At 39.6% G+C, this 25,424-nt stretch overlaps 2 protein-coding genes across 3 annotated transcripts; one reads left to right on the plus strand and one right to left on the minus strand.

Annotated features, from left to right (window-relative positions):
• The first annotated feature begins 61 nt into the window (after window positions 1-61).
• On the plus strand, window positions 62-19,548 carry LOC139934592 (uncharacterized). The gene is made up of 17 exons (XM_071928874.1): window positions 62-205; window positions 3,043-3,178; window positions 3,609-3,725; window positions 3,917-4,092; window positions 4,513-5,361; window positions 8,700-8,798; window positions 9,700-10,006; window positions 10,345-10,580; window positions 11,363-11,593; window positions 12,227-12,362; window positions 12,742-12,921; window positions 13,417-13,540; window positions 14,218-14,368; window positions 14,952-15,083; window positions 15,751-15,945; window positions 16,377-16,558; window positions 17,109-19,548. The coding sequence occupies exons 1-17, from the start codon at window positions 188-190 to the stop codon at window positions 17,233-17,235; spliced, it is 3,396 nt and encodes a 1,131-aa protein (XP_071784975.1). The 5' UTR covers window positions 62-187; the 3' UTR covers window positions 17,236-19,548.
• An 843-nt stretch (window positions 19,549-20,391) lies between these two features.
• Window positions 20,392-24,944, minus strand: LOC139934593 (uncharacterized). Of its 2 annotated transcripts, XR_011785719.1 has the most exons (3): window positions 24,518-24,944; window positions 21,931-23,905; window positions 20,392-21,888 (listed from the first exon to the last, which is right to left on the minus strand). XR_011785719.1 is itself a non-coding variant. In XM_071928875.1 (2 exons), exons 1-2 carry the CDS (start codon window positions 24,700-24,702, stop codon window positions 23,173-23,175), a joined length of 918 nt encoding a protein of 305 aa, XP_071784976.1. In that variant the 5' UTR covers window positions 24,703-24,944; the 3' UTR covers window positions 20,393-23,172. The 2 variants fall into 2 exon arrangements, 1 of the variants encoding a protein (XP_071784976.1); XM_071928875.1 differs by having other exon boundaries at window positions 20,393-23,905.
• Between the last annotated feature and the right edge of the window lie 480 nt (window positions 24,945-25,424).

Raw genomic sequence — 25,424 nt, forward strand, 5'->3', positions numbered from 1 at the left:
TAACACAATTAAATATTGTTTGAAAGAGACTACACATTTCCCATGATGCATTGTCCTTAAAATGCGCCTTCGATTTAAAATTGAACAGTAAAAAACCGCCGCTTCTCGCTGCGCTGTTCGACGTTTGTCACCGACAGACACATTTTCTTTCTTTTTAGCCGTTGTTTACAGAAAGAAATATTTTTTGATGGATCCATTCACAGAGGTAAAGTATTAAAACGTTATTTTGGGTTTTAGCAGACGTCCGTTTATTTGTTCGTGTATTATTGAAGAATATTGATTGTAAATAAACCGAAGTAAAAATTTAAACCAAAGTTGACAGTTTTTTAAATGTTGATGTTGATGTTCTTGTCACGGACGTCCGTCCTCTGTCAGGCTTTTTGTCCACAACAGTCTACTCAGAAGTGACAAGAACAAATTTCAATGAAATGCGGGTAATTCCAATATTTCTTCCTCCCCTCCCCATCCTTTTTTATTTTTATTATTTTTATTTAAAATGAAAAAACAATTAATTATTTTCAATTTAAATTGTGAAGAAAACCAGAAAAAACTACTTTTAAAATAAAATAGGCATAGGCCTAGCTAGTAATTATTAAGATAAAATACAAAATCCCTGCTATATGTTTATGCCTCTGCCATGTCTGCTGAGCTCTGCACTTTGCCACGCTCCAAAAAGACTGTTTTCCAACCAAGTCGGGGCCCCTTGCCAGTCCCCCAACCAAGCAAAGCAGCTGGGCCAGAGGAATACCGGACACTTTGGCACCTTGCAAACTCGGCACCAGCAAACTCGGCACCTCTCAAACTCGGCACCTCTCAAACTCGGCACCTCTCAAACTCGGCACCTTGCAAACTCGGCACCCGCGAACTCGGCACATGCACAACTACAAACTCGGCACCTGGTTGAAAACGCTCAATCTGCCACGGTTACAAACTCGGCACCCAGTTGGAAATTGAAATAAATCCCGATCCTCGTCGTGTGTATCGACGGGTTCGACGTCGTACCGACGACGATACATACCTAATAATTAATATGTATTTTCACTGTCATGGTGAGGTTGCCCTTTTCAAAGATCTGTATCAAAGTAACTAAAATTTATTTTGTGTAAACTTTTGAAGCGGTTTTGAAGTCGAAAATACGCAATTTCGATGTCCAAGTATTTTTGGGGAACATTTACATGAAACTTTGATCCAATAAAACACTAATTCAAAATAAAGAGTACGTGTGTAAATAATTTCTGTTACAGACTGTCGTGCACTGTGTTTTATTACAAGATGATCGTAACCCACTTTAAGGCTGCTGAAACATTTCACGATTCCACTAAACACCCGCTGAGCACGCTGGACTGTCGCTGCCGCCGCCGTGTGTTGGGGCAAAAGTCCCGACGGCCGCCATGTAGGCAAAACACGCTCCCAAATCACACTGTCTTCAAAATCAAAAAGTCATTCTCAACCAAACACTAACATTTTCAAAGCCCATTACATCAACACATAGTGATGCACTTTCACCAACATGATTGTGAAAGAAAAAAAAAATTTTTTTAAAATGAACGTGCGGACGTAAAATGGGACAAAAAAAATCTCCTATGCCAATTTTTCAAAAGTTCGGAACCGGTTATGGCCATATAAGCTAGCATAACTACTAATTATTTCAACTAAATTGAAACCAGTTTGTTTTTATGGTGTTAATACTACTCTTCGGGTGGTATCTGCTGTTGGTGTCGAGTTTGGTTTAGTGGACCAAAATAGGCCGGTGCCGAGTTTGTTTGGTGCCGAGTTTGTTGGACCAAAACAGGCCGGTGCCGAGTTTGTTTGGTGCCGACATTCTTGCTGCAGAGTGGGTGCCGAGTTTGCGATGTGCCGAGTTTGCTGGTGCCGAGTTTGCAAGGTGCCAAAGTGTCTGGTACCCCGGCCAGAGCCCCCCCCCCCCCCCCCCCGGCTCCTCGGTCGTACTTTATAATACCTCACCCTCTCACTGTTGTTAGGATTGTGAAAAAAAACCTAAATAAAAACTTAATTAAAACTTCAATCGAAATAAAATTTTATAACTTAAGACAGGCCCCTAACATTAGTAACAATAACATGCCTAGCCAGAAAACTTGACCGTCCGGAACAGCTCAACCGTTCGGAAAACTCCATGGATTTTTTTTTCAACTGTCCAGTGTCAGACAACTCGACTTACAGAGAACCAAGACAAGTCGACGGATGGCCGTGTTAAAAAGTTGCAAATTCTTACTGTATTTCAGATGATCCCATCCACACCACTCGGCGATCCGTGATTTTTCCTACTGCTGTTTGCTGCATATTGTAAAATATGTTTTGTGTACATAACAAACCCACAGGTCCGGGACCAGCACAGCTGCTCACACATCCACAGGGTACCAGTTAGCTCTGTGACTTAATTTTTGCCAACACAGCAATTACCGTAGCCATATAGGAAAAATCATGGATGAACTTTTTCCTATTGGCGGGTCGGCGGTTTAAAAAATATTTTATATTTACACAAACACACAGGTCACACTAAGAGGAGAGTGAGCACATTTATCTGTTTATCAGGTGTAAACCGCCGACCTTCCTAAAGTGAACCCTCCTTCAAATGGTTCATCATCAGTCGCTGTACAAAAACCTAGGCCCAACGTTTGGTCATCGCACCCAAGGGGGGGGGGGGGGGCGAGGCGAGGTTTCAGAGTTGGCCACAAAAGTTGTCTGTACAGAATGAAATTCAGGAAATATTGTAGCCCCACTTTTGTCACGGATTTGAAAAGACATGTTTAAAAATATTAAAATTTTAAGAAAAACAGTTTTCACTTTAGATTTTTCAACTTCCTCCAAACATGCTGTTGTTGAAAAGTTACAAATTCTTACCGTAATTCAGATCCCATCCACACTGTTCGGCGAGCCGTGATTTTTCCTACGGCTGTTTACTGCATATTGCGAAAAGTGATTTGTGTACAAAAAAACATAACAAGCCCACAGGTCCGGGACCTGCTATTTGTATGATTTTAGAATGATCCCAATCAAACCATAACATTGATTTGTTTTTAGAATCTCCTGGAGAGAACCAGGGCAAGGAGTGAGAATCTGGCCAAGAAGATGAACAAAGTATCCCCTCGCAAGAGACGGACTCCTCTAGCTGAATCAAACTATGCAGAAAATGAAGAGAAGAAAGTCCGCAGAGAAGGTGAGCGAAGCCCTATTTGGCATTCAACTACATGAAGGATGAGGAAAGAATAACAGTAATGACCTTGAAATGGTACTGTAGTACAGTTTCGAAACATTTGTGGGTTTGCATTTGAAAAGGAAACATCTCCTCTGTTGGCCAAATCACCTCTGTCAAAAATGGCCACTAAACAATTTGTTTTGTTCTCGTTGAAATAAGTATTCGGTTGTTCATGAGAAAATAGAATTAGCTGTTGTAAACTGCTTACCAACCAAAAGGACGATATAAACAAAAATGGCTTGACTAGCAGAGTCTTTCTCAAAGGCTGCTCATGACAAAATACAGAAGAAGAAAAACAAAATGCCTCTGTGTCAATCTTTTTCTATAAAAACAAAAACCGGCATCTCATAACACTCTTCAAATTTACATGTTCTATGTTTTCTTATTACAGCATCTCCAGTGAAATCCGCAGTGCAGAGATGTGAGGTGAAGGCGGACACCCCGGCTGTTCCTTCCATCAGGTCACGTATACACAAACTTGCTGACATGAGAAAAGAATGGGATGCAGGTACGTACAGCCCCATCAGGGGGGCTCAGCCTAACCCAGGGTAATACGTAAGGGACACTTTGCCTTGGATCGGGCGAGTTGGTCTATGAAAGGCGTTTTTGACGAGATTCAAAGTAAATAAATTTGTCTCTACACCTTACGTTACTACACCTTCACTTTTCATCTCTCCCCACCCCAACCCTTTCTCATAGATGGGACAGAGTTAGACTCTCCTCAAAATGTACCAGCTCCTCGGGCGAGAGAGATTGAGCTGGAGCCCGTCGTGTCCGTACCCTCTTCTAGGAAGGGTCGCTTTGCTGCCCTGGCTGCCAGCATCAACAGCTGGGAGGATGACTTGGACCACCCTAAACATGATGTCCACAAGGAGGTGAGAAGCTAGAACCCTAAGAGCGGCCTCCTGGAATTACATACGTGGCCTCTGTTGCCCTGGTCTTGGCCTTGGTGCTACATCAAACGCTTCCATAGATGTCCCAATGGAAGTGTCCTTTGCAGAATGCAAATTGTCTTGCCCTCTGAAACGCCTGTTTGACTTGTCTCTTGTTGTGAACCACAAATTTGTGGGATTTCATACGGTACCGTCCAAAAATTTCAAGTTTTTGTCAGGTCTTTACATAGAGTACTAATTTGGATCAACTGAATTGATGCCTTGATGACCATTTTAAAGTTTCACATAGACCTAAACATTTTCCGATGGAAGTGCTCTATGCATATGAAAACAAAAAGGGCCTTGCCCCCTCAAAGATGAAATTTCAGCCCTGATTATTATTATTGTTGTTTTATTTTACAGGAGAAGCGGCCAACAAGGAAGTGGGAGCGACCAAAGCCAGTGGAGGAGCCCATCCAGACTCAGCCTTCTCCAAAGAAAAGCTACAAGAGCCAGTATGTCAAGACTGAGACCCCTGTGGTATCTCAAGAGCTCACTCCCAAGAAGCCTGCAAGAAATGTCAGGTTCCAAGAAGAAGAGGAGGAGGATGAAAAAGAAGAGGAGAAAACCGTCACTGGGAACGGACAAGGAAAGGCCCAGATGAGATCCCTACCTGCAGAAAGCCCTAAGAAGCAAGCTCCTATCGGATCTAAGATTGGGTCCAAGATTGGCAACCAAGGAGGGAAGGCTGAGTTAAGATCATTGCAGAGTAGCAGCCCGGTCAAGAGTGCAGCATCTCGGCTCGGGGTGAGCAATGCACCGGTAAAGAGGGATCATGCTGAGCTGAGGAGTGTAAGTGCAAGCCCGGCGAGAAAAAGAATCCAGGTGTCCATGTCTCGTGAGAGAGAACCCTCCAGGTCAGATTTCCAGAAGCTTTGCCATCAGCAGCATCAGCCTCTCCCTAAAGCAAGAGAAGCACCTACTACAACTCAGTACAAGCCTCCAACCAGGCAATTTGCTTCTCAGCCGATCGAGGCCCCCAAGAAACAGGTGAACGAGGCCCCCAAGAAACAGGCAACCGGGTCGGTGGCAAACGGCAAAGGAGTCGCTGATGTCAAGGCATACTTTGGGAAGCGTCAGGGGAATGGTGCGGTTCCATCCAGCCCCAAGAAGGTTGAGGCACGTGTGGGCGCTATGGCTAAATCTATCCAGGACAGACTGAAACAGCATCAAGAAAACTGGCACGGCAATGATATCAACACAAAGATACAGGTAAATAAACCATTTTGTTGATTGGCAGGTTATGAATACACAACTTTACTCAGAACTTACTCTCCTTGAATTAAGTACAAGTAGAGCGGCCTATTTTTTTTGTTACCACCAAAGTTGTTCCTTTTCCAAGCTGCATTTAGATTTTTAGATGGCAAAAGGTTTCTTTCTCTGGTGAGCAGTGCTTAAATTTGGCCCTGGGGCCAATTTCATAGCGCTGCTTATTACCGCAAGCAAATGTTTGTGCTCACTGCGTATTTCACAGATTAGCAAACAAAATTGGGTGGTAAGCTTGCATGTTCACCTTGTGTTTGCATGTTACATTTTTCAGGATGGTTAGCATGCTTTTTTCGTGGGCTTACAGTTATTCACACTATGAAAAAACACAAATTATAACTTTTACAAAATTTGCCATTAAGCAGCTCTAGGAAATTGGGCCCTGATGACAATCAAATCAATAGTGTAACCCCTCTATTCTTTTTTAAGGTCACTGCTAGGTCACTACATTTTATTTAGAGCCCACCACTAGAGTTTAGTCAGACATCCGACTGTGGTTTTGTGAAATAAACAACTCCCACTCAACACTCAACCAGGTGGTAAGCCTTTTTAAGCCTGGTGGTGTAAACCTGCAGCCAATTTCACGAAACGCTAGAATTAATTCTATCTCGAGTTAGGGCGAGTAATCCGCCCTAACTAAGGATGGGTACAATGCGTCCTAACGTCTTTGCATAGGAAATTTACCTCGTCCTAAGTCCTAAGATTAATCCTAAGTTAGGAAGAGTTTGGTGAAATTGATGGCAGGCCCCTTAGATACAATGAGGCGAGGTAATAATTGCTGTGACACACACAGGAAACATGACTGAAAGCATGTGTTAGTATGATCTTCTTTCTTTTACCAGATTGGATTTGTTTATAAAGTAAAGTCTGCATTTAATTGGATGACAAAGTCTCATAAACCATGGATTTTTCCTGGAAAAGTTATTAATTATTATTGATCTGGCTAAAAAATTAAACAGTACACATTATTTTGGAGGTTTTGTACACAGTTTTAAAGTCGGGGTTTAAGTTTGATAATTTTTTTAACTATTAATCCCATTCATTTTAACAATCTAGAAGCAAAATGTGTGCACAATGAATGAATCAGTTTAGTACTTGAGTTTTGGGTAAAATTCTTCAAGTCGCCCTAAATTTTCTGTCAAAAAAACTGATAGAAAAGGTTAGTTGAAATTTGAAGATTAAAACATTTATAATCGATTTAATTTCCCAATTGACATTGTGGAAAACTGCTAAAGGATGGAATAACAGTAGGCCCAGAATGATTGTTTCAGTTCTTGTGACATTAACTGCCTTTTATTAATAGCAATGTAATAGCCAAGAGCTTCCTTAGACCCCCCCCCCCTTAGAAACTGACAAAGCAATGATTGAACCCAGCCCAAGGAAGTCCTAGTTGAGGCATCCAATTCCTGAGGGGAAGTACGCCCACTAACTGACTTTCCACCGGTGTTTGCGTAAATGTTTCATTCGGAAGCTTGATGCTCTGGTTACTCACAGTCACAGGTTGTTGTGTTTTCTCTACAACTTCTGTTTCCGGTCGAAATGCTTTATTTTAGATTATTATTCAGTGACCAGTGTGTTGCTCAACATTTGAATATAGCTTTTTTGGATTTGAATAATTTGGATTAAAAAAATATCTTACTATAAATCCAGATATATTCCACATAATTTTCATTTTTTAATTTTGAATTAATTGTAATTGTATTCAAATATTTAACATATATGAAGTTTTTGTAAGAAAAGTACAGTGACATTCCTCTTACATAGTCTGATTTCTAATTGTTTTATTGTTATTTTTTTGCTATTGGATATACAGAAAATATCTGATGAAGTAGCTTGAACGTGCTTTTTAAAGCATGTTCCAATGTAGGCAAGCCCTCGCTCAAGACAGTGCACTTGTTTCCAAGGACCAAATATTTTGCCTGCTCAAGTATTCAACTTTATGAAACAAAAACTATTGTCTGCATTAATTTCATAAATAGTTTCTTCGTAGTCACTTCCCCAGAGTCGTCAGAACCATCCAAATACTTTTACACATTTAGTCATCAGTAATTCTTCCGACTGTTTTTATTTCTTCTCGATGCCAAATGAAAGTGCATATCATCGGAAACAAATCGGTGCACAGTTTTTTTTACTTTCTTTGCTGACCTTCACGGTGCACATCCAAGTCCGATGATGACAAAGGACCTTATTACTATAATAATAGCGGACGGTGTTAACAAGAATTCCGTGATGGACAATGTGACCTTCACCAGGCAGTTACCACTCACTTCCTGGCATTCTACTATAAACAAAGTGGTATGCTCAGATTGAAATCATTCAAACATCTGTGCGCAAAGCCAGAATTATCAAAATAAGGACAAATATGACTTCCTTGGTACCGTTGAGTTTGGATTCATCCAGAGTACCGCCGTTATGGGAGACGCACATTGTGCCATCATTTGTTGTAAGACTTCTGCTGATTCTTTTCTCTCTCTTTTAAGCCAGGATTCAAGACTCTGTGGACTTTGTTGTTGTCTTTTCTTGGAAAGTTGTTATGGTTTCGAGGAATTATACACTTAAAGAATTGGAAAATCTTGCCGATGGGGTCAATACCACTAGTTTGTGTTGGACTTTTTACAGCTGAAGCTTGGTCATCAGTTGTGTATTATAGGAAGTGATGTGACAAATCCACGCAGCATATTGAATTGAAAAACATCATGCCTGCATGTGTATGAAGGACACCTGTGTTAGTTTGCATGGAAAACTAAAAATCATTGGAAAGACGGTTTGTTTAGATTTTAAAGTTGTTTTTCCTTCTGCTTTGAGATCATCATAGTCACAAAGCTCGAATGAGTAAACTTGTTGGTTTTACTTTTAAATTGTCAATGTAGAATGTAGTGGTGGAGTGAAACAGGTAAAGTTTCTGTCTTAAATATCAAGCCTATTAGGATTGGTTGATTGGTGATGTTAGATTGGAACAGAAGAAATCATGATATACGTTAGACTGTGCAAGTCTTTCGTATGTTTAAACGTTTTTGTTTTTTACCACCCTATAGTCCTACATTGCTTTTTGAAGAAAACAAACTTGCGCATTTTAAGAGGTGCTCGCAAATACAGGAGACTTGCAGTCTATCATCTACGCTCTGCTGGGAGGCTAATGGAAGTCCTGCAACACTTTATGAAATCTTGCGTGCCCGATAAGTACTGAATAGATCTGTACCCTGTCCTGTCAAACCATGTAGGGATTTATTTACTGAATCAGTGAGAAACAAGTCTTAATTACTTTATTTTGCTGAATGTTTCAGGAGCAAAGAAGGAAGGAGTTGGATGTCATCAAGAACAGATGGAATCATTCTGACAAAAAGACTAATGAGGATTCACAGCCAGAGAGGGCGCAACCAACGGTTAGTACGATAGTATGTTTATCTGTTTGTTTATTTGTTTTGTTGGTTTGTTTCTTTGTTTTAACAAAAACACAAGAACAATTATTCCAATAAATAATTGCCCTTTAGAAAAAATGTGAACCAGTGATTTGGGAAGGACTACACCGAATTCAATTTGCATTCTTGTCATCTAATGTGTACAAGTATTTAAAGGCAGTGGACACTATTGGTAATGACGAAAAATAATTGTTAGCATAAAACCTTACTTGGTAATGAGTAATGGGGAGAGGTTGGTAGTAAAAAACATTGTGAGAACCGGCTCCCTCTGAAGTAACGTAGTTTTCGAGAAAGAAGTAATTTTCCACGAATTTGATTTTGAGACCTTATATTTAGAATTTGAGGTCTCGAAACCAAGTAAGTTGTTATGCTTATACATGTAATTATTTTGAGTAATTACCAGTAGTGTCCACTACCTTTAACAGGAAACCCTTGGGCCAAGCATGGTTTATCAGTAATGACAGGAAGGGCAAACTCAAGACAGGAACTGGGAGAGTTGATTAGAAAAACTTATGTCATATGCAAACAAGTTTTGAATTGTAATTCAATCCCTCTGCATGGAATGGTTCCCCTTGTTTAGCAGAGCAAAATGCTACACAACATGGATTAGTCGCTAAGCTACACACAAATCATCACTTGCTACTCAATTATTACTTCTTGGGGGCTGCTTGGGGTTTTACCCACATACACCGATGTGTGTAAGCACTGTACTCAGTACTTCCCGATCTCTGTGAAAGAAAGTCACAGGCAAAATTTCCATCTTTTCTTGATGTTAAAATTTTCATTCTTACAGTTTACATAAAATTTAGCTCTGTTCTCACTTTTCACAAAAATAACTTGCTATTTTTTTTTTTACTTGCATTAGCCCAAGCCAAGAGTGACCATCACAGCCTCTGTACCAGAGCCAGAATCATCCCTGATGGACGACAGCAAAGAGGATCAAGACGAGATGGAAGTAACTGAAGACACCATCAATGTCGGCATGGTGGAGTCACCGCCTCCAGCCATCTCATCCTCAGAGGATGAGGAGGAGGAGGAGCAAGTGTTTGTCCCAAGAGTAGAAGTTAAGACGATGACCGCCATCAAGGAGGAAGAGAAAGGCCCTGCCACACCCCAGCCCCCTCCTAGACCCCGTCGGACTAGCAGTAAGCTTCTGGCTGAGGAAGAAGCAAGTGAGTGTAATATAATTTACCTGTAGAAGTTTCAGCTTCATTAGTCGTCAAGTTTTTGAGAACAAAGTAAAATCACAGAGCAATTCTTTCAGGAGAATCATGTTAATCTGTTGTACATTCTAAAATAAGAGAAAAATTGTTTATGTCACATTGATTTACTAATTTTCTAAAAAATATCAAAAGCATCAGCAAAAAAATATTTTGAGGGAAGCTTTCTGCCATCATCATCTTCAAACCAATGCAAGTTTGATGTAAATCTATGGACACCTGTGTTTTGTGTCATACAAAATGTATCCAAATTGATTTTTTGTTTGTTTTTGGCATGATTTTCTGCACAGAAGCCGCACAGGCAGCTTTGTCAATCAAGAATCCTCTTCCCAAACCAGAGGAAGATGACGATAGTGAATATGACAGTGAAGATGAAGATGATGATGAAGATATCTGTGATGTTTTGGGAGACATTGATGATCTTCTCAATGAGGCAGAGCAAGCCATGGAAGAAGAGCAAACTCCTGAGAAGATTCCACAGAAGATGTCTCAGACGGCCGCTGTACCGGAACAGAAAAAAACCCAGGTCAGCATCTTACATTTTTTCTTATGTTCACATTGACCATTCTGAATTGCCCCCAATACTTTCGACTGGGAATGATCTGTGAACAAAACTGCACTGAATAGAAAGTGAACTGTTTTAAAAGGTGTCCTCGTGATAATTGACGTCATGTGGCGGTCTGGTATAATTCCTCTATCATGCAAAACTTTTTGAGGGATATTAATGGATAGTGAAAAGTATGTTTAAGCATTCGTGTTTTCATATTAGAGTCTTTTCAGTTGGGCTCTGAACACACTAATTTGCAGGGTGGCTTGGAATGTTCTTGTTACTTTTTTTAATAGGATTTGAAACTTTGCATCTCTAAATGAGTTGGGTTGGTTCTGAAAAGAACCGTTGGTTTCAACTCGACGTTTCAATCAGTATGCTCTGATCATCTTCTGGAGAAAGCTGGGCTCTGATGCTGCATGCTGCTTAAGTACTGTGTAGGCGGATTAGCTTGGTGATGCACAAAGGCGGGAAATAGAGGCATGGTATGGAGCTCGGTGATGCCTGGTAACACTGGATCCAGTTCTGGAGCCTTGGGGTAGTGTGTAGGGAGTGAGTGTAGTGTGTAGCTCACTGAACTGTGTCAGTTGGATCATGCTCAGGGGATAGTGAGGGTGTGGGGCCTACAGGACGTCGAGTTGAAACCAACAGTTCTTTTCAGAACCACCCCAACTCATAAGAGATAGTCATTACATATGGTGCTACCGCAAACCTTTCCAAATTGTTACTTTTTACTAACTCACCCACCGTTCCTCCAGCAGGTCACAACCACAGCCCAGAAGCCCCCCACAGGAGGCCTAACCAGATCCAAGCCAGGCACCTTCGGGTCACCCAACCTATACAGCATTGAGTCCTTCCGTAAGCACGGTCCAAAGTCGCCCAGTACTACAGTCACCAAGAGCATCATCAGAAGCGAGAGTGGGTCCGTAGGCGCTGGACAGGGAGTCAAACCCATAGCATTGAAGCCGGTACTAGTCAAGGAACAAATACAGGTCAGGAATGAAATTAACTAGAAGAAGCCTTCTCCAAACATCGACTCAGGCTCCAGGCTATGTGTAATGTTGGAAACACTATGTACAATGTACACTGTTTCTAAATTTACGATTGAGCCTATGCCGGAGCCCAAGCCGAAGTTTGGAATAGGCCCCATAGCTTTTTAAAAAAATGTTTTGTTGCTCTTGTTACAATTACTAAATAGCAAGTAATAAACCACAAGGGAACTGACTGGGTAAGTTTTTAAATAGTTTTGGGTTTGAACAAAGCTGGAGCGGGACTAATTGAACCAATCACTTCCGGTTTTAAGTGCCTGCGCTCTAACAACTGAGCTATCCAGCCCCATGTTTGCAGTCTCTATGTTAGGATATCTTTGTTCAGGAGTGCCAGTCAGAAGCCATATAATGTTTAAATGCTGGTCGCCAGGGATCACTGGATCAAACCACAGTTTCGGAAACAACCTGGGAAGCGGCAGCCAGGGGATCACCTTAATTGAGGGGGGCAAATTTTTATTTATTTATAAAAAAAAACCAATATAATTTCAGTTGAACATATCATCACAGCATTGATTGCATCCATCATATCCACAAATTATAACAAGGATTCTTTTGTCTTCTCTATTCTCTACCCAGACCCTGATGGAAGAGGTATCAGCACAGCAGAGCATTATCTATCAGACGAGTCAAGCACTGAATCTAATCGCATCTAATCCTGAGCATAAAGGCACAACGCAAGAAGTAGAGGCAGAGAGACTTCTCCTCATAGCAGGTAATCATCAAGTCCCGGGTTTGAAACTTGTCTTAGGGGGAAAGATGAAAGACCTAGGCCCAATTTCATAGAGTTGCTTAGCGACAAGTTTTGTGTTAACTGTACAATTTCCACTCCATAGCCTTGCCAACAGTAAGTACGGGAAAAGGCATGCGTGCTTTAACTAATGGTGTAACAATGCAAATCTTTTGCACTGAACTTTCCAGCCGGACCACTTGGGGAGAATTGTGACTTATTCCTCCTTTGTTTTAACTGCCATTAATCAGCAGACTACTGTTAAGGGAGAATGCTTGTATTTCATATTAGGAAACACTATTATATGATTAATTTTTGTTTGTTTGCCTTAATAATACTTGAAATGTCCTCTTGGTCCCCATAGCCCAACGGCGCCAGGCCTGCCTTGCTGAGATACAGCGACTGAAGACCACATCTCCAGCCAGAGGGGTAGACTCGATACAGACATCAGACGGGGAGGTGATGAAGGCATGTAAGGGGTTTGTTACCCTACAAGACCTCAGGCTGCCTCTCAAGACGGAGTATGTACTCGGCTCTAAACAAGGTAAGACGCTTACAAGATTTCTTGACCTTTAACCTGTCTCACTGAGCCACCACCGAATTGGATTGAATACAGACAAAGAAACAGAGATGGATCTTTTCCCGCCACCCTCGACCCTGCTTGGAATCACTCCAGTGGCACTATGTGGATTGGGCTTGCCTTCCCTACCTGACTGCGTGTGTTTTCCCTGGAATATTTCTCTGGGGTTTTCTTTCCGCATCCCAAACTGAAACTCTCTTCTTTTTCTTCTCTCAATCAGTTCCTTGGCTAGTACAGTGATTAAGTTTGCTTTTCTGAAAGTCCATGGCTACACAACCAGAATGAAATGATGTTAAATTGTGGGATACAGAACAAATAATAAATTAATTAAACAAATTATAATGAAACCATTTATTTATCAACCATCAATCAAATTCCTTAGGTTTTTCATCCGAAGCAGAGACAAAAAGAAATACAACTTTTTTTCTCAATAAATGTTTTCCTGTTTAAACCCACCAGATCGTATGTGTCATTACTACTTCTTGTTGCTGAGATGCAGAGAGCATGTCTTAGCCACCCACATCCAGACCACAGTGGATGGCTTATCAGGGGACTGCCTACCATTCACCAACATTGCAAAATTGTAAGTAACTTGAGGAGGGAAGTAAAAAACTTGTGGATAACTTGATTTAGATTTTAGTCTTATTCTCTGCAAAAAAAGGACAGAGGCACAGAGAGAGACATGTGTTAAATATTGATCTGTGTGGGATTTTAGGCATTGTATGGTGAGGTATCAAAGTATGTTCAGCTTGTGGTAATACTAAGCTCAGGAAACACCAGTGTGTGTCTTCTTTGTTGTGTAGATTTTGCATTTACAACTTGTCTTGCTATATATTCTACTGTCTCAGAGTAGATTTCGGAATTCAAAAGAAAATTTAGTTGTGAAAAGAGCTGTCCTGCTTTTTAACTTCTACCTGGGTGGAAGGTAGGAAATCAGCCATCACTACTATTTCCGCTAAGTGTTTCGAGGGGACTTCTCGTTATTTCTTACTTCACTGCAGCAGAGTGAGTTTAAATTGATCTCGATGTTTTGGCCAACTTGGTCTAGTCATCATCAGGAGACTAAAGATTAGGAGAGATTTGGGTCCATTTAAATTGGGGTATCAGAGGTTTCAGTGTAGAGTGAGTGTAGAGTTTGATATTACAGATCAACACAAGCGCTCTAAGGTCTGTCAGTGCATATCAAACTCCAAATATCTAGCCTGCTCTTGTCCTTGTCGGGATGAATATTGATTTCTTGTCGTTCTTCTTTCCCTGCAGCAATAATCTTGACAGTGATTTTGTCGTGGAGGTGTTCGTCTTTGAGATGCAGATCAAGAGACCTAAGCCAGCTGATGAGAAGACAAAACAAAACTTCTTCTCCGGTCTGACACCCAAGAAGATCCTTGCAAACATGTCCAAAGAAACGAGGGTAAGTCAAATTTTTCTCTCTAACAAACAAGGAAAATATACACCTGGAGTAAATTGCGCAAAGAGTTAGGACTAGTCTTAACTTAGGACTAGTCCTAGGAGATTAAAAAAAAACTTAAGGCCAGTCCTGTTATAAGTTTCTGACTTGAGATAAGGCTAGTCTTAACTCTTTGTGAAATCCACCCTAGGGACTTTTTTTTCTCAACTCCTTAGTTGTTGAACATTGTATTTGAAATCAATTGCCTCTTTTCGCAGATCTTCTTGGAAGTTTTCAAGACAGCCCTGCAAGAAATAAGTCCAAAAGATGATTCTGAACTCTTTTTTGTTTTTTTTAAAGAATTGAAAATTACTAGAGCAGGATTAGAACCAACAATGGAATAACTTGTCGGCACTCTGCTGAGTGAGCTGTGGTGGTAGTCTCCCTATTTTATCAACATCTTTTTTAGGGCTGCCATCCAAAAGCCATACCTTCCACCATACCTTCATACCTTCCACCAAGAAAGCGAATATCAGCATCATTCTTTTGAGCCTGTCTTGAATCTCTGATTGTCAAGTAATAGTTTCTAAACGTTTTTTAATTGTAGCAAAGTACAAAGATAGTGAGTAACCCAAGTCCTGGTGGTCCGGGATCAGTCCGTGCAAGTAACTTCACATTGGTAGGCGCAACCAGACTGAGTCTTCAGAGCTTCAGAGTCAGTAGATTTACTCTCAGCAAGGTGAGAATTTGCCATGAAAGTCGTTACAAGAGCTTCTTAGGGTCATGTCACAGGAGGCAATTTATAGGCAACCAGTTCCCGACAATCTCCAAAAAGAGAACCGTTTCACATTCAAATTTTCTCTATATATTCTTGGGAATCAGACAATATTGTTTGAAACATTACTCATGTGCTACCAAAGTGGTCCTGTAGCACGCACTGCAGTTGGTGGCCTCCAAGTTGCCTGTGAAAAGTTGCCTCTTGTGAAATATTTGTGGACGTTTACGAACAAAACTTATAATAGTAAGAACAAAAAGAAGAATAGACAGTTATTTAGTACACAAAATAGATTTTTTGATACCCAAAATGTTGATCATCAAGTTCTGATCATTAATCACAATTTAACAAACACAACACAGAGAGAGTCATCTGCAAATGTAATCTTGAAAATTGCGTACGTTTATCTAGGCCCATTGTAAGAGAGCTGCTTTATAATCTTAAAAAGTAGCTAAGCTCAGAATCGGGTAACCAGCCGAAATATTTAGTCACGTTACAATCTGTGACTGGTATCTTGCTTCTTGCTTATTTTTGCTCATCGGGAAATTTGTTAGCACTGTCTGCTAAAGCAGCTCTAGGAAACTGGGCCATGTTTATGATAACAAACTAACGTTATTATTTTACTTCGTAGGTTCCCTTTAACTCACCACTGGAGGGCACTGTTCACATGAGCATGTCTTGTCACACCAACACCAACGTCTCCGAGAGTGGGTTCCTCACCATGTTTGATGACATCAGTGGTTTTGGGGCGTGGCACAGGCGCTGGTGTACCCTGTCCGGGGGCTACATATCGTTCTGGAAATATCCCGATGATGAGAATCATAAGGTAGGGTGAAGAGTCTAAATTTCTAATAGGAGACTTTAAATGTGAGACTTTAAATACTGGTGTTATATCATCCGTTCAAACAACACCTTGTGATGCCCTTTAGACCAATCAGAATGGATAAACTGTTTTAGGTATTTATGAATTAAATTTGATTCATGACCCAGGGATGTGATATAAACCCACACCCCAAAAATGTTGTTTATTTTTTCATATTATCAAATTCACTCAATGAAGATAAAACCGTATCAAACATGCCATATTGCAGAGTAGGGCTTTCAAACCCAAAGATAAATATATGTAAAGCAGAGTTTGTATCTGCGAGCGTCACGCTCGCAAGCTTTAACACTTTGCGCTCGCAAGATGTTCTGATGTTACAACTGCATTATTACTCACCTGTTACCCTTCTCTTACTCTCTCCCTTCCCCCTCCAGGCCCCAATAGGAACTATTGATCTCAGACAGTGCGTGACCAACGAGGTGGCACCCATCTCACGCATCCTGTGCGCTAGACCCAACACATTCGAGCTGGTAACCCGACAGAAGGAAACCCACTCTAAGAACCACAGGAAGGACACGCTGGTAACCAAACATGAAGATTCTGGGGTCACCACAAAGTAAGTACCCAATCTCACATTCAAAAGTTGCATGTCCTCCGGATTTTCACCAAAAGAAATTGTTTTTAAAAAAAGTCCCTGAACAAATTTTGACAGTTTAAATGACAAATAAATCAACACCCTGACCATAAACAATGCACAAAATATATATGTAGCAAAAATTTGTGCATGTGGTTGATGGACATAAGCATCAGGGTCCCTACAAGAGTTAAGTTTTAGTATTTTTATCTGAATGCTAGGTCTGTTTGTTTCCCCATTTTAACCCGAAAATAAGATTTACCGAAAAAAAATCATTTATTCATTTAATTGTTATTTTATTTTTGAAACAGCAACATCTAATGAAATTTTAATGTTATGGCCGATTAAAATGTGGGTAAAACCTGGCCCAATTTAATCCCCCTTCCAATACACAGTCCTACAATCACGCCGATCCAAAGCACTATTTACTACTTAAGGTTAGATCTTGAAGATCTCCGAGTAAAGACTGCTATTGAACCACATCAATGTTGAGAGAGAATAAACGTGACTATTTCCGTATTTGTTATTGCAGGCACATGCTTTCAGCCGATGTAAAGGAAGATCGTCTCAGATGGATCCACTCTCTAAACAAGACACTCCTTGATCTAAGGACGTGGAATAGAGAGGCTGCCAGGCCGACGCCCACTCCCTCATCTTAGGCGGATGCCCACTCCCTCATCTAAGACCCTCTACAACTCCTTTCTTTTCCCTCACACACACAACCCTCCGTCAACAGACCCTAGATTCTTTGAAATCACCGTTTTTCAATGTCATCTTCCTGTACTGTGCAGAAACCTCCTCCACTTTTAACTCGCGCACAGTTTGGTAGCTAGACCAATTTTAGTGGTGGGCCATATTTATCACAAGAGGTAGACCTTGTCTGTTTCTCTGCAAAGAGCACTTCCGTTGGAAGGGAAACTTCTGAAGATGGTACCAAGTGTAGGCTGCATCATACCTTCCACGTTTGACTGAGCATTTAGCTATTTGTAAATGTACTAACCATAACCTTCAAAAGGTTACCAAGACATTTTTGTGGGTTTTTTTTCTAATAAATTAAAATTTTGTTGATTTTTTTAAAATTTAGTTGAAAGCATTACTCGGTACAATGTAGTCTCATGCATTATTCATTACTAATCTTTATTGTGTTAGTCAAGTTTAAAGTTTTGGTTTGTAAATTGCAAAACTTTAGTTCAGTTCAAAGTCACTAGCATCTATTATTTTACAGGTGATATGTAGCAAAAAAATATAATTTTAGTGCAACAAGATTTATGCATTATTGCTAACAAATAATATGCAAATTACATGTACATGCAGGGAATGACTTCGTCCAGCAATCTTGAAAAGCATTAAATTTAGACTGAACTTATTTTGGGCACATTGAACGCTCATAACGATTGGCAAATCCTGATTTTTGAGTAGCAATTGAAATATTTTGTGAAGCATTTTGCCCTGCTAAACAAGGGAAATCGTTTACTGATATGTAGAAACACATTATATGGAACTCTCAGCATTAGACTTGAAAGTGTAACAGTTGTTCAATTAACTTTTACAGTGAAAACTAAATTTTGTCACTGTTCTTTGTCTATGGAATAGCAATTTTAGTGTACAGAATAACTTGTAACTGCTTAAACCCTCAATGTTAGTGAAATATGTTTGACTTCATGGAGGCACCCTACTTTATATCTATCATTTTTATGTCGTCATTTAGTGTTTGGGAAATGACCAATTCTGCACACCCAAACCTACTAGATGTGAATTGGTTATTACACCAATCTGGGCGCGCACAAGTGTTGAGCACCAGGCGCATTTGCTGCCGTGCCTAGATTATGCACAAAAAGACACCGCAATTGTTAACGTTTTAAATAGAGGGCGCTACTAATTTTGTTTCGTCGGATTGGTCTGTAATGGTCTGTAGAGGCACGCATCTTTTCAGCATTTTTGTTTTCCTCGGAACAAAATTTCATTTAAAGGAACACGTTGCCCTGGATCGGACGAATTGGTCTATAACTGAGCGTTTGTAGCCGTTTTTTATAAAATGCATATGGTTGGAAAGATGTTTTAAAAGTAGAATACAATGATCCACACAAGTTTGCCTCGAAATTGCGTGGTTTTCCTTTTACTGCGTGAACTAACACGGTCGGCCATTTATGGGAGTCAAAAATTTGACTCTCATAAATGGCCGACCGTGTTAGTCAATGAGGTAAAAGGAAAACCGTGCAATTTCGAGGCATGTTTATGTGGATCATTGTATTCTACTTTTACAACATCTTTCTACCCATATGCATTTTATAAAAAACAGTTACAAACGCTTTTTATAGACCAACTCGACCGATCCAAGGCAACGTGTTCCTTTAATAATAGTGCCATAGAAAATTAAGAAATAGTGTACAAAGTTGAGACTGTTGGGTCAATTCAAAGTTGTCTGGTTAGTTGTGACTAAAGCCTGGTTCATACTTCCTGTGAATGTGATACCAATTTTGAAATCATAGCTCAGCTTTGTTTTCACTGCAAATGTTTCGCAGGATTTGAGCACAGTTCAACTGTTGCAAACTATTTGTGATGTCAAAATTTGTATTGCATTTGCAGGAAGCACGAAACAGGCTTCAGAGTCAAATTTTCATGAAGGTTGTATAACATTATAGTTTCACTTTGTAATCTCAGAACTTCATTCAGTACAGTCTGTAGCATATATCCAGTACACCATTAACCAACTGCTGCTTATGTTTTTTATTTTTACCATTTCTGTTATTGCTTTTTTTGGCGATTGTCTTCCGCTCATCTTTTATATAGGCAGAGTTGTATAAAGCATGTAAATAAATGTATTCGTTTATATAGTATTTTAATTATTAAGAAATATACTCCTAATTATCATGGTGACGAATGTTGCCGTTATACCCCAAATATTAATTTAATTTGATTTTTACAAAATAGTTGCAATTTTCCAATAAAATTAACGGTAGAAAATTTTAAAAGTTTCCATTTCAAATCTTTTTCCTTAATCAAAGGGGCCTTATCTTTTTTTATAAATAAAACTCCCAAGCGTTAAATCTTGTCTTTTTTCAAAAAATCAAAAGGGGCAAATCTGTTCTTTTTCAAAAGGTCACAAGGGGTAAGTATTGTCTTTATCAAAAAAATCACTAGGGGTAAGCATCGTCTTTTTCTCTTAAAATCACAAAGGGGAAAAGGCTCGTCTTTCTCTAAATCACATGGGGTAAGCCTCGTCTTTTTCTCTAAATCACAAGGGGTAAACCTTGTCTTTTTCTCTAAATCACAAGGGGTAAACCTTGTCTTTTTCTCTAAATCACATGGGGTAAACCTTGTCTTTTTCTCTAAATCACAAGGGGTAAACCTTGTCTTTTTCTCTAAATCACATGGGGTAAACCTTGTCTTTTTCTCTAAATCACAAGGGGTAAACCTTGTCTTTTTCTCTAAATCACAAGGGGTAAACCTTGTCTTTTTCTCTAAATCACATGGGGTAAGCCTTGTCTTTTTCTCTAAATCACATGGGGTAAACCTTGTCTATTTCTCTAAATCACAAGGGGTAAGCCTTGTCTTTTTCAAAAAATCAAAAGGGTTAATCTTCTCGTTTTCTCTTAATCACAAGGGGTACATGTAAGTCTTGTCCTTTTCTCTAACTTCACAAGGGGTACATGTAAGTCTTGTCCTTTTCTCTAAATTCACAAGGGGTAAGTCTTGTCTTTTTCTCTAAAAATCACAAGGGACATTTAATGTATTTTTCTTCTTAAAAAAACATAAGGGAAAGTCTTGTCATGCCTTTAAATCACAAAGGGCAAGCCTTTTCTCTCACAAGGGCTAAGCCTTGTCAAAAATCAATGATTTATTTTTCTTCAAAAATCATAAGGGTTTAGTCTTGTATTTTTTTCAAAATCACGTAAGGGTAAGTATTGTCTTTCTTATAAATCAAATGACATCTATGTGACATTCCATGCCAAAACCTATGCATTGATGTACATGTATTCAAAAGCTGATGTTTATATAGTTGGCTTCACTTTTCCTTTTTCTAATGCAACTTTTCAAAATACATGTATCCGAGAAGTGCCTGATTTTCGAAAACCAAAATTGATTAAATACTTTGTGAATTTTTTTAAAACTTTCATTGTTTGATTGAACTTTAGAAAATGAAATATACCATGCATTGCAACTTGGATTAAAAGCAGTGGACACCATTAGTAATTACTAAAAATAGTTATTAGCCTTATAAAAACCTTACTTGATAACGGGTGATGGGGACAGGTTGATGGTAAAAAACATTGTGAGAAACGACCCACGTTAAAGTGACATACATGTAGTTTTCAAGAAAGAGTAATTTTCCACAAATTTGATTTTGAGACATCAGAATGATATTTTGAGGTTCCGAACTTCTAAGACCAGGGTGTTTTTTTCTTTCATTATTATCTCGCAACTTCGACGACCGATTGAGCTCAAATTTTCACAGGTTTGTTATTTTATGCATATGTTGAGATACACCAAGTGAGAAGACTGGTCTTTGACCATACTGTCTTTAAGATTCAGAATTCTTTACAAACAATTGAAACACAATCCAATTAAATAATCATTAAAAAGATGTTTATTTTATAACTGAAACTTCACTAAAGGTGATGCTTTTCACTATCCCTTTATAAAAGGTAAACTATCACGACAAACCAATTGATCTATGAATGAGAACTTTTTCTAATATCATGAAGAAAAAAAGATACACCACACAAATAATTCTTCGAGTTCGTACATGTAGGTACATCAGGGCGTGAATTTTGTTGGAAAATTCACAAGATTTTGTTTTATAAGAGATGTTAAATTTGCATCTGAATAAAGATGAATTTTTGTTTTTACCCATACACCGATGTGTGTTAGCACTGTTTACTCAGTACTTTCCCCGAGTCCTTTAAAAAAATATCACACGCAAGATTTTGTTTACAGGACTAGAATCAAAATGAAAAGAGACGAATCAAAATGAGAACACGATTGTATCATCCAAACTTTTTCGTCTGAACAAAACACTAAGATACAATTTTATTTATCTCTGTTTTATGTGTAATGCTCAGAAGGAATGAACAATGTTTGTGAGACTCAAACTCAAACATTTGAACATTGATTCATCGGAGACAAAGATATTGCGTTAAAGGCAGTGGACACTATTGGTAATCACTCAAAATAATTATTAGCATAAAACCTTTCTTGGTGACAAGTAATTGGGAGAGGTTGATGGTATAAAACTTTGTGAGAAACAGCTCCCTCTGAAGTGCCATAGTTTTCGAGAGAGAAGTAATTTTCCTCGAATTTGATTTCGAAACCTCAAGTTTAGAACTTGAGGTCTCGAAATCAACCATCTAAACGCACACAACTTCGTGTGACAGGGTTGTTTTTTTCTTCCATTATTATCTCGCTCGTTCGATGGCCGATTGAGCTCAAATTTTCACAGGTTTGTTATTTTATTTATGCATTTGTTGAGATACACCAACTTTGAAGGCTAGTCTTTGAAAATGGCCGATAGTGTCTACTGCCTTTAAAAGGAAAAAAAATACCATCAGACTTGTCCTCCTGTATTGAGTTTACTGGCCTGACATTGAAATCACTGGCTTTAGGCCAGTAGACCAGTGTCAAATTTGAGCCCTATATATTTACATTTTTTCTTCATCAAGAAACAGTGTTCTACCTACATGGTAATGTTTCAATTCCATGAAATTTAAAACCAAACTTAAGACACTTTCATCTCAAAATTGTTGTTTTGTATAAAAAAAGGAAAACAACTTACCAACCAAAAGTACCGAGGGTATAATGCAAAAAAAAGTTAATGTCATTTAGCCATCGAGAAAGGATCTGCTATGGTTGAAAGGTCAGGCCATTGAAAGATTTTTGCAAATAAGGAAAAATTCAACAATTTTCCCACTTTGTGGAACAAGCTGCCACGTGCTATCAAGAAAGCAACATCCACTGTCAGCTTCAAGTGTACTCATTCAAACACCCACCTAAAACTCAGCTGTACCTTGGTTTGTTTTTGCTTTTTTATCTTCTTCCTTTATATTTTTTTAATTCTGTAAGGCTCCGGGAAGAGAAAAAAAAACACTTTAGAAAACCATCAATCAACTGATCTCAAATTTCTAAAGAGCATAGGTCTCTGCATACATTACATCAAATTAATGCAGAAAAGACTGAAGCCGGATCATACTTCCTGCGAATGTGATGCGAATTGTGACGTTACAGAGATGTTTCACAGCGAATGTTTTGCAGGAATTGAGCACAAGTCTACTGTTTTAAGTTAACCTTCAAAATTGGTATCGCATTTACAGAAAGTTTAACATCCACTTGGAGTTAAATCCGACTGGTACTCGGGCGTTTGAGTTGGTAGTTGGCCAGTGGAGCACTGTTAAGGGAGAGCAATAGTCAAGATTCACCCCGGGTCCAACTGGCAACTGGCTACTTCAGTGTTAAAAAGCATCCCTATTTCATTTGGACATATGGACCAGTGAAAAAGGTGATGGACTTGTGTAATTACCAGCTAAAAGATCCTTTTTTAGCCAGACACAGAAAACTGCTGAGTTTTCAAGGACAGCCTGTACCAGATAGAAGAACTATATTCACTCTGACGTTGTGATTGTGACTGTATTGCCGACTGAAATGACAGGCTCCACTGTTAATTCAAGTAGCGTTTCATCGTCCAATTCTTGGTACACTTCCGATTCTGGGACAACCTCCACTTCAGTTCCGAAACCATTGTGGTTCACACTCTGCGACACCGATTCAGCCTCGCTCTCCTCCTCCGATTCCTCAGATTCGGCTTCAGAGTCTGACTCGTACTCGCTGTCAGTGTCCGTGTCTGAAACCATCGCTTCAAGAGTTTTAAGGGCTTCGATATTCACACCAGCAGTTGGCTGGGGTAGGTTCTCACTGGTTAAATCCATCTTGAGCCTGCCCTGGCTACATGATACCATTCCAACTTGTGGGTTCCTCTTCACAAACTGACGGTACCACTTGTTCCCAGGCATGTTCCGGTGCTTCTTAAGAATCGTCTTCCGCTTGTCCTTGTCCAAAATCTTCTTTACAGTCTTCAGGAGTTTCTTCTTGTTGACTCCGTAGCCTCGATGGGCCATACTTATAATCCACTCTGCCAGCATTTGTTCCTCGGCCCTGGTTAGGATTGATGGTGGACCGCTTCTTCTACCAATGCCAACTTTACCCGAGACGCGGTCAGCCAGTGTAGAACGCTTCACATCCCATTTCTCTGCGGCGTTGCGTATTGTCATCTTGTTCTCTATGACATCTTCCACAGCTGACTTCATTATCTTATATCTCTTGTCCAAATCAGCAGACCTATCATAACACAAACAATGTTTATGACAATTTGTAAATTTCTGTTCACTTGTGCAAAAATGTACACAACATGCTCAACGACAAAGCATGAAGGTCGTCCTAATTTTACCTCTATGCTCAAGGAAGGCTTTTAGTTAAACAAGTTGTAAATAAAGACTCATGCTCACAAAAACAGGCCTTGCGCTTCGGTTCTTTGTAAAGTGACCCACAACTAAGTTACACACAACACAAGGCTAACACACTGTCACTGTGAATTTTACTTGCCCCAAGAAAATTTTAGTAGCCAAGCTTTTAAACGTGTATTGTCATATCTTTCTGATGTATAAAATACAACCCAGGGTTAATTTTAGAAGCAAAAGACTTTGGGATGCTCGAGGATTGAGTTTGTGATTAATTTAACCTGCCTCAGAAATGCAGTCTCGTGTAAAATGTTAAGCTTAGTTTCGTTTGGTTTAGTTTAGCCCTGGCTAGGTTTGAACTTGGAGGTAGGGGGAAAATGCAACAATGGAGGGGAGGAAACAGTACACACAGGCAAGGCAATTACAAAATGTGTATCAAAATACAAACAGAGATTGAGAGAATACATTCATGATTCCGTCAGAAAATACTCACCAGTTTTTTCTTCTCGTCTTTGTCTTTTCATGTTTGCTCCTTTTGTGACTCTTCTTGCTCTTACTGGAACTAGATCGACGGCTTCTTTTTCTAGACGTCTTGGGACTAACCTCAGCTGACGATGAGGATGCCGATGCTGTACCGAATTCGGACTTAGTTTTTGCCTGGCGTTGAGTCTTACCCATTGTCACTGTGTGTGTTACTGTTAGTTCACGGCCGCACAACGTGTGGACGGAAACCGGAGTAGAACCAGGCTGGAACTGGTTTATCTTCTTCTTTAGATTATGACTGCTTCATAAGACTTCTGCATTGTATACACTTCTTGGAGAACGATTGTAAGTTGTGCACGACAAGCATGCAACTGCAACTTTGAAGCCTTCCACCACACCACGACCACCAAGCACAGCAGCACACAACTAAACTAGAATTTTTTAGTAGCATCAACAAAAATCCTCCTGTCGCATAAAGCGCATGCAATCTCGAGATGACTATGCTCGAGAATGAGCACCGCAGCGCATTCACTTCGTATGTCCCGCAAGCGCAATGCTCAATCTGAAGTGTGAGCAAAGCCAGAGTTTGCGCTCAACAGGCGCAAAACCACCAATGCAGCACAAACCAGACCAGATTTCTTTAGCGCCCTCTAGAGGCAAAAGAAAATGTTGACTCTTAGATGGTTTTTTCTATGAGGAGTCTTCTTTATGGACAGTATTAGAATTCCCTACTTTACAAATTAACAAAGAAATAAACAGATGAAACACATAAGTGAAGTCCATCTGCAACATACATCGAATTGAGCCAGCCAAAATTGACATGGGGCCTATGGGCCTAGCAAATTTCTGCTAGTTTGTAAGAAAAGTTGCTCAATAATTCCTGCTCACACCAAAAATAAGCCGGGATCTAGTGTAAC

The sequence above is a fragment of the Asterias amurensis genome, chromosome 3, assembly GCF_032118995.1.
Source record: "Asterias amurensis chromosome 3, ASM3211899v1".
In the NCBI taxonomy this organism is placed as follows: Eukaryota; Metazoa; Echinodermata; class Asteroidea; order Forcipulatida; family Asteriidae; genus Asterias; species Asterias amurensis.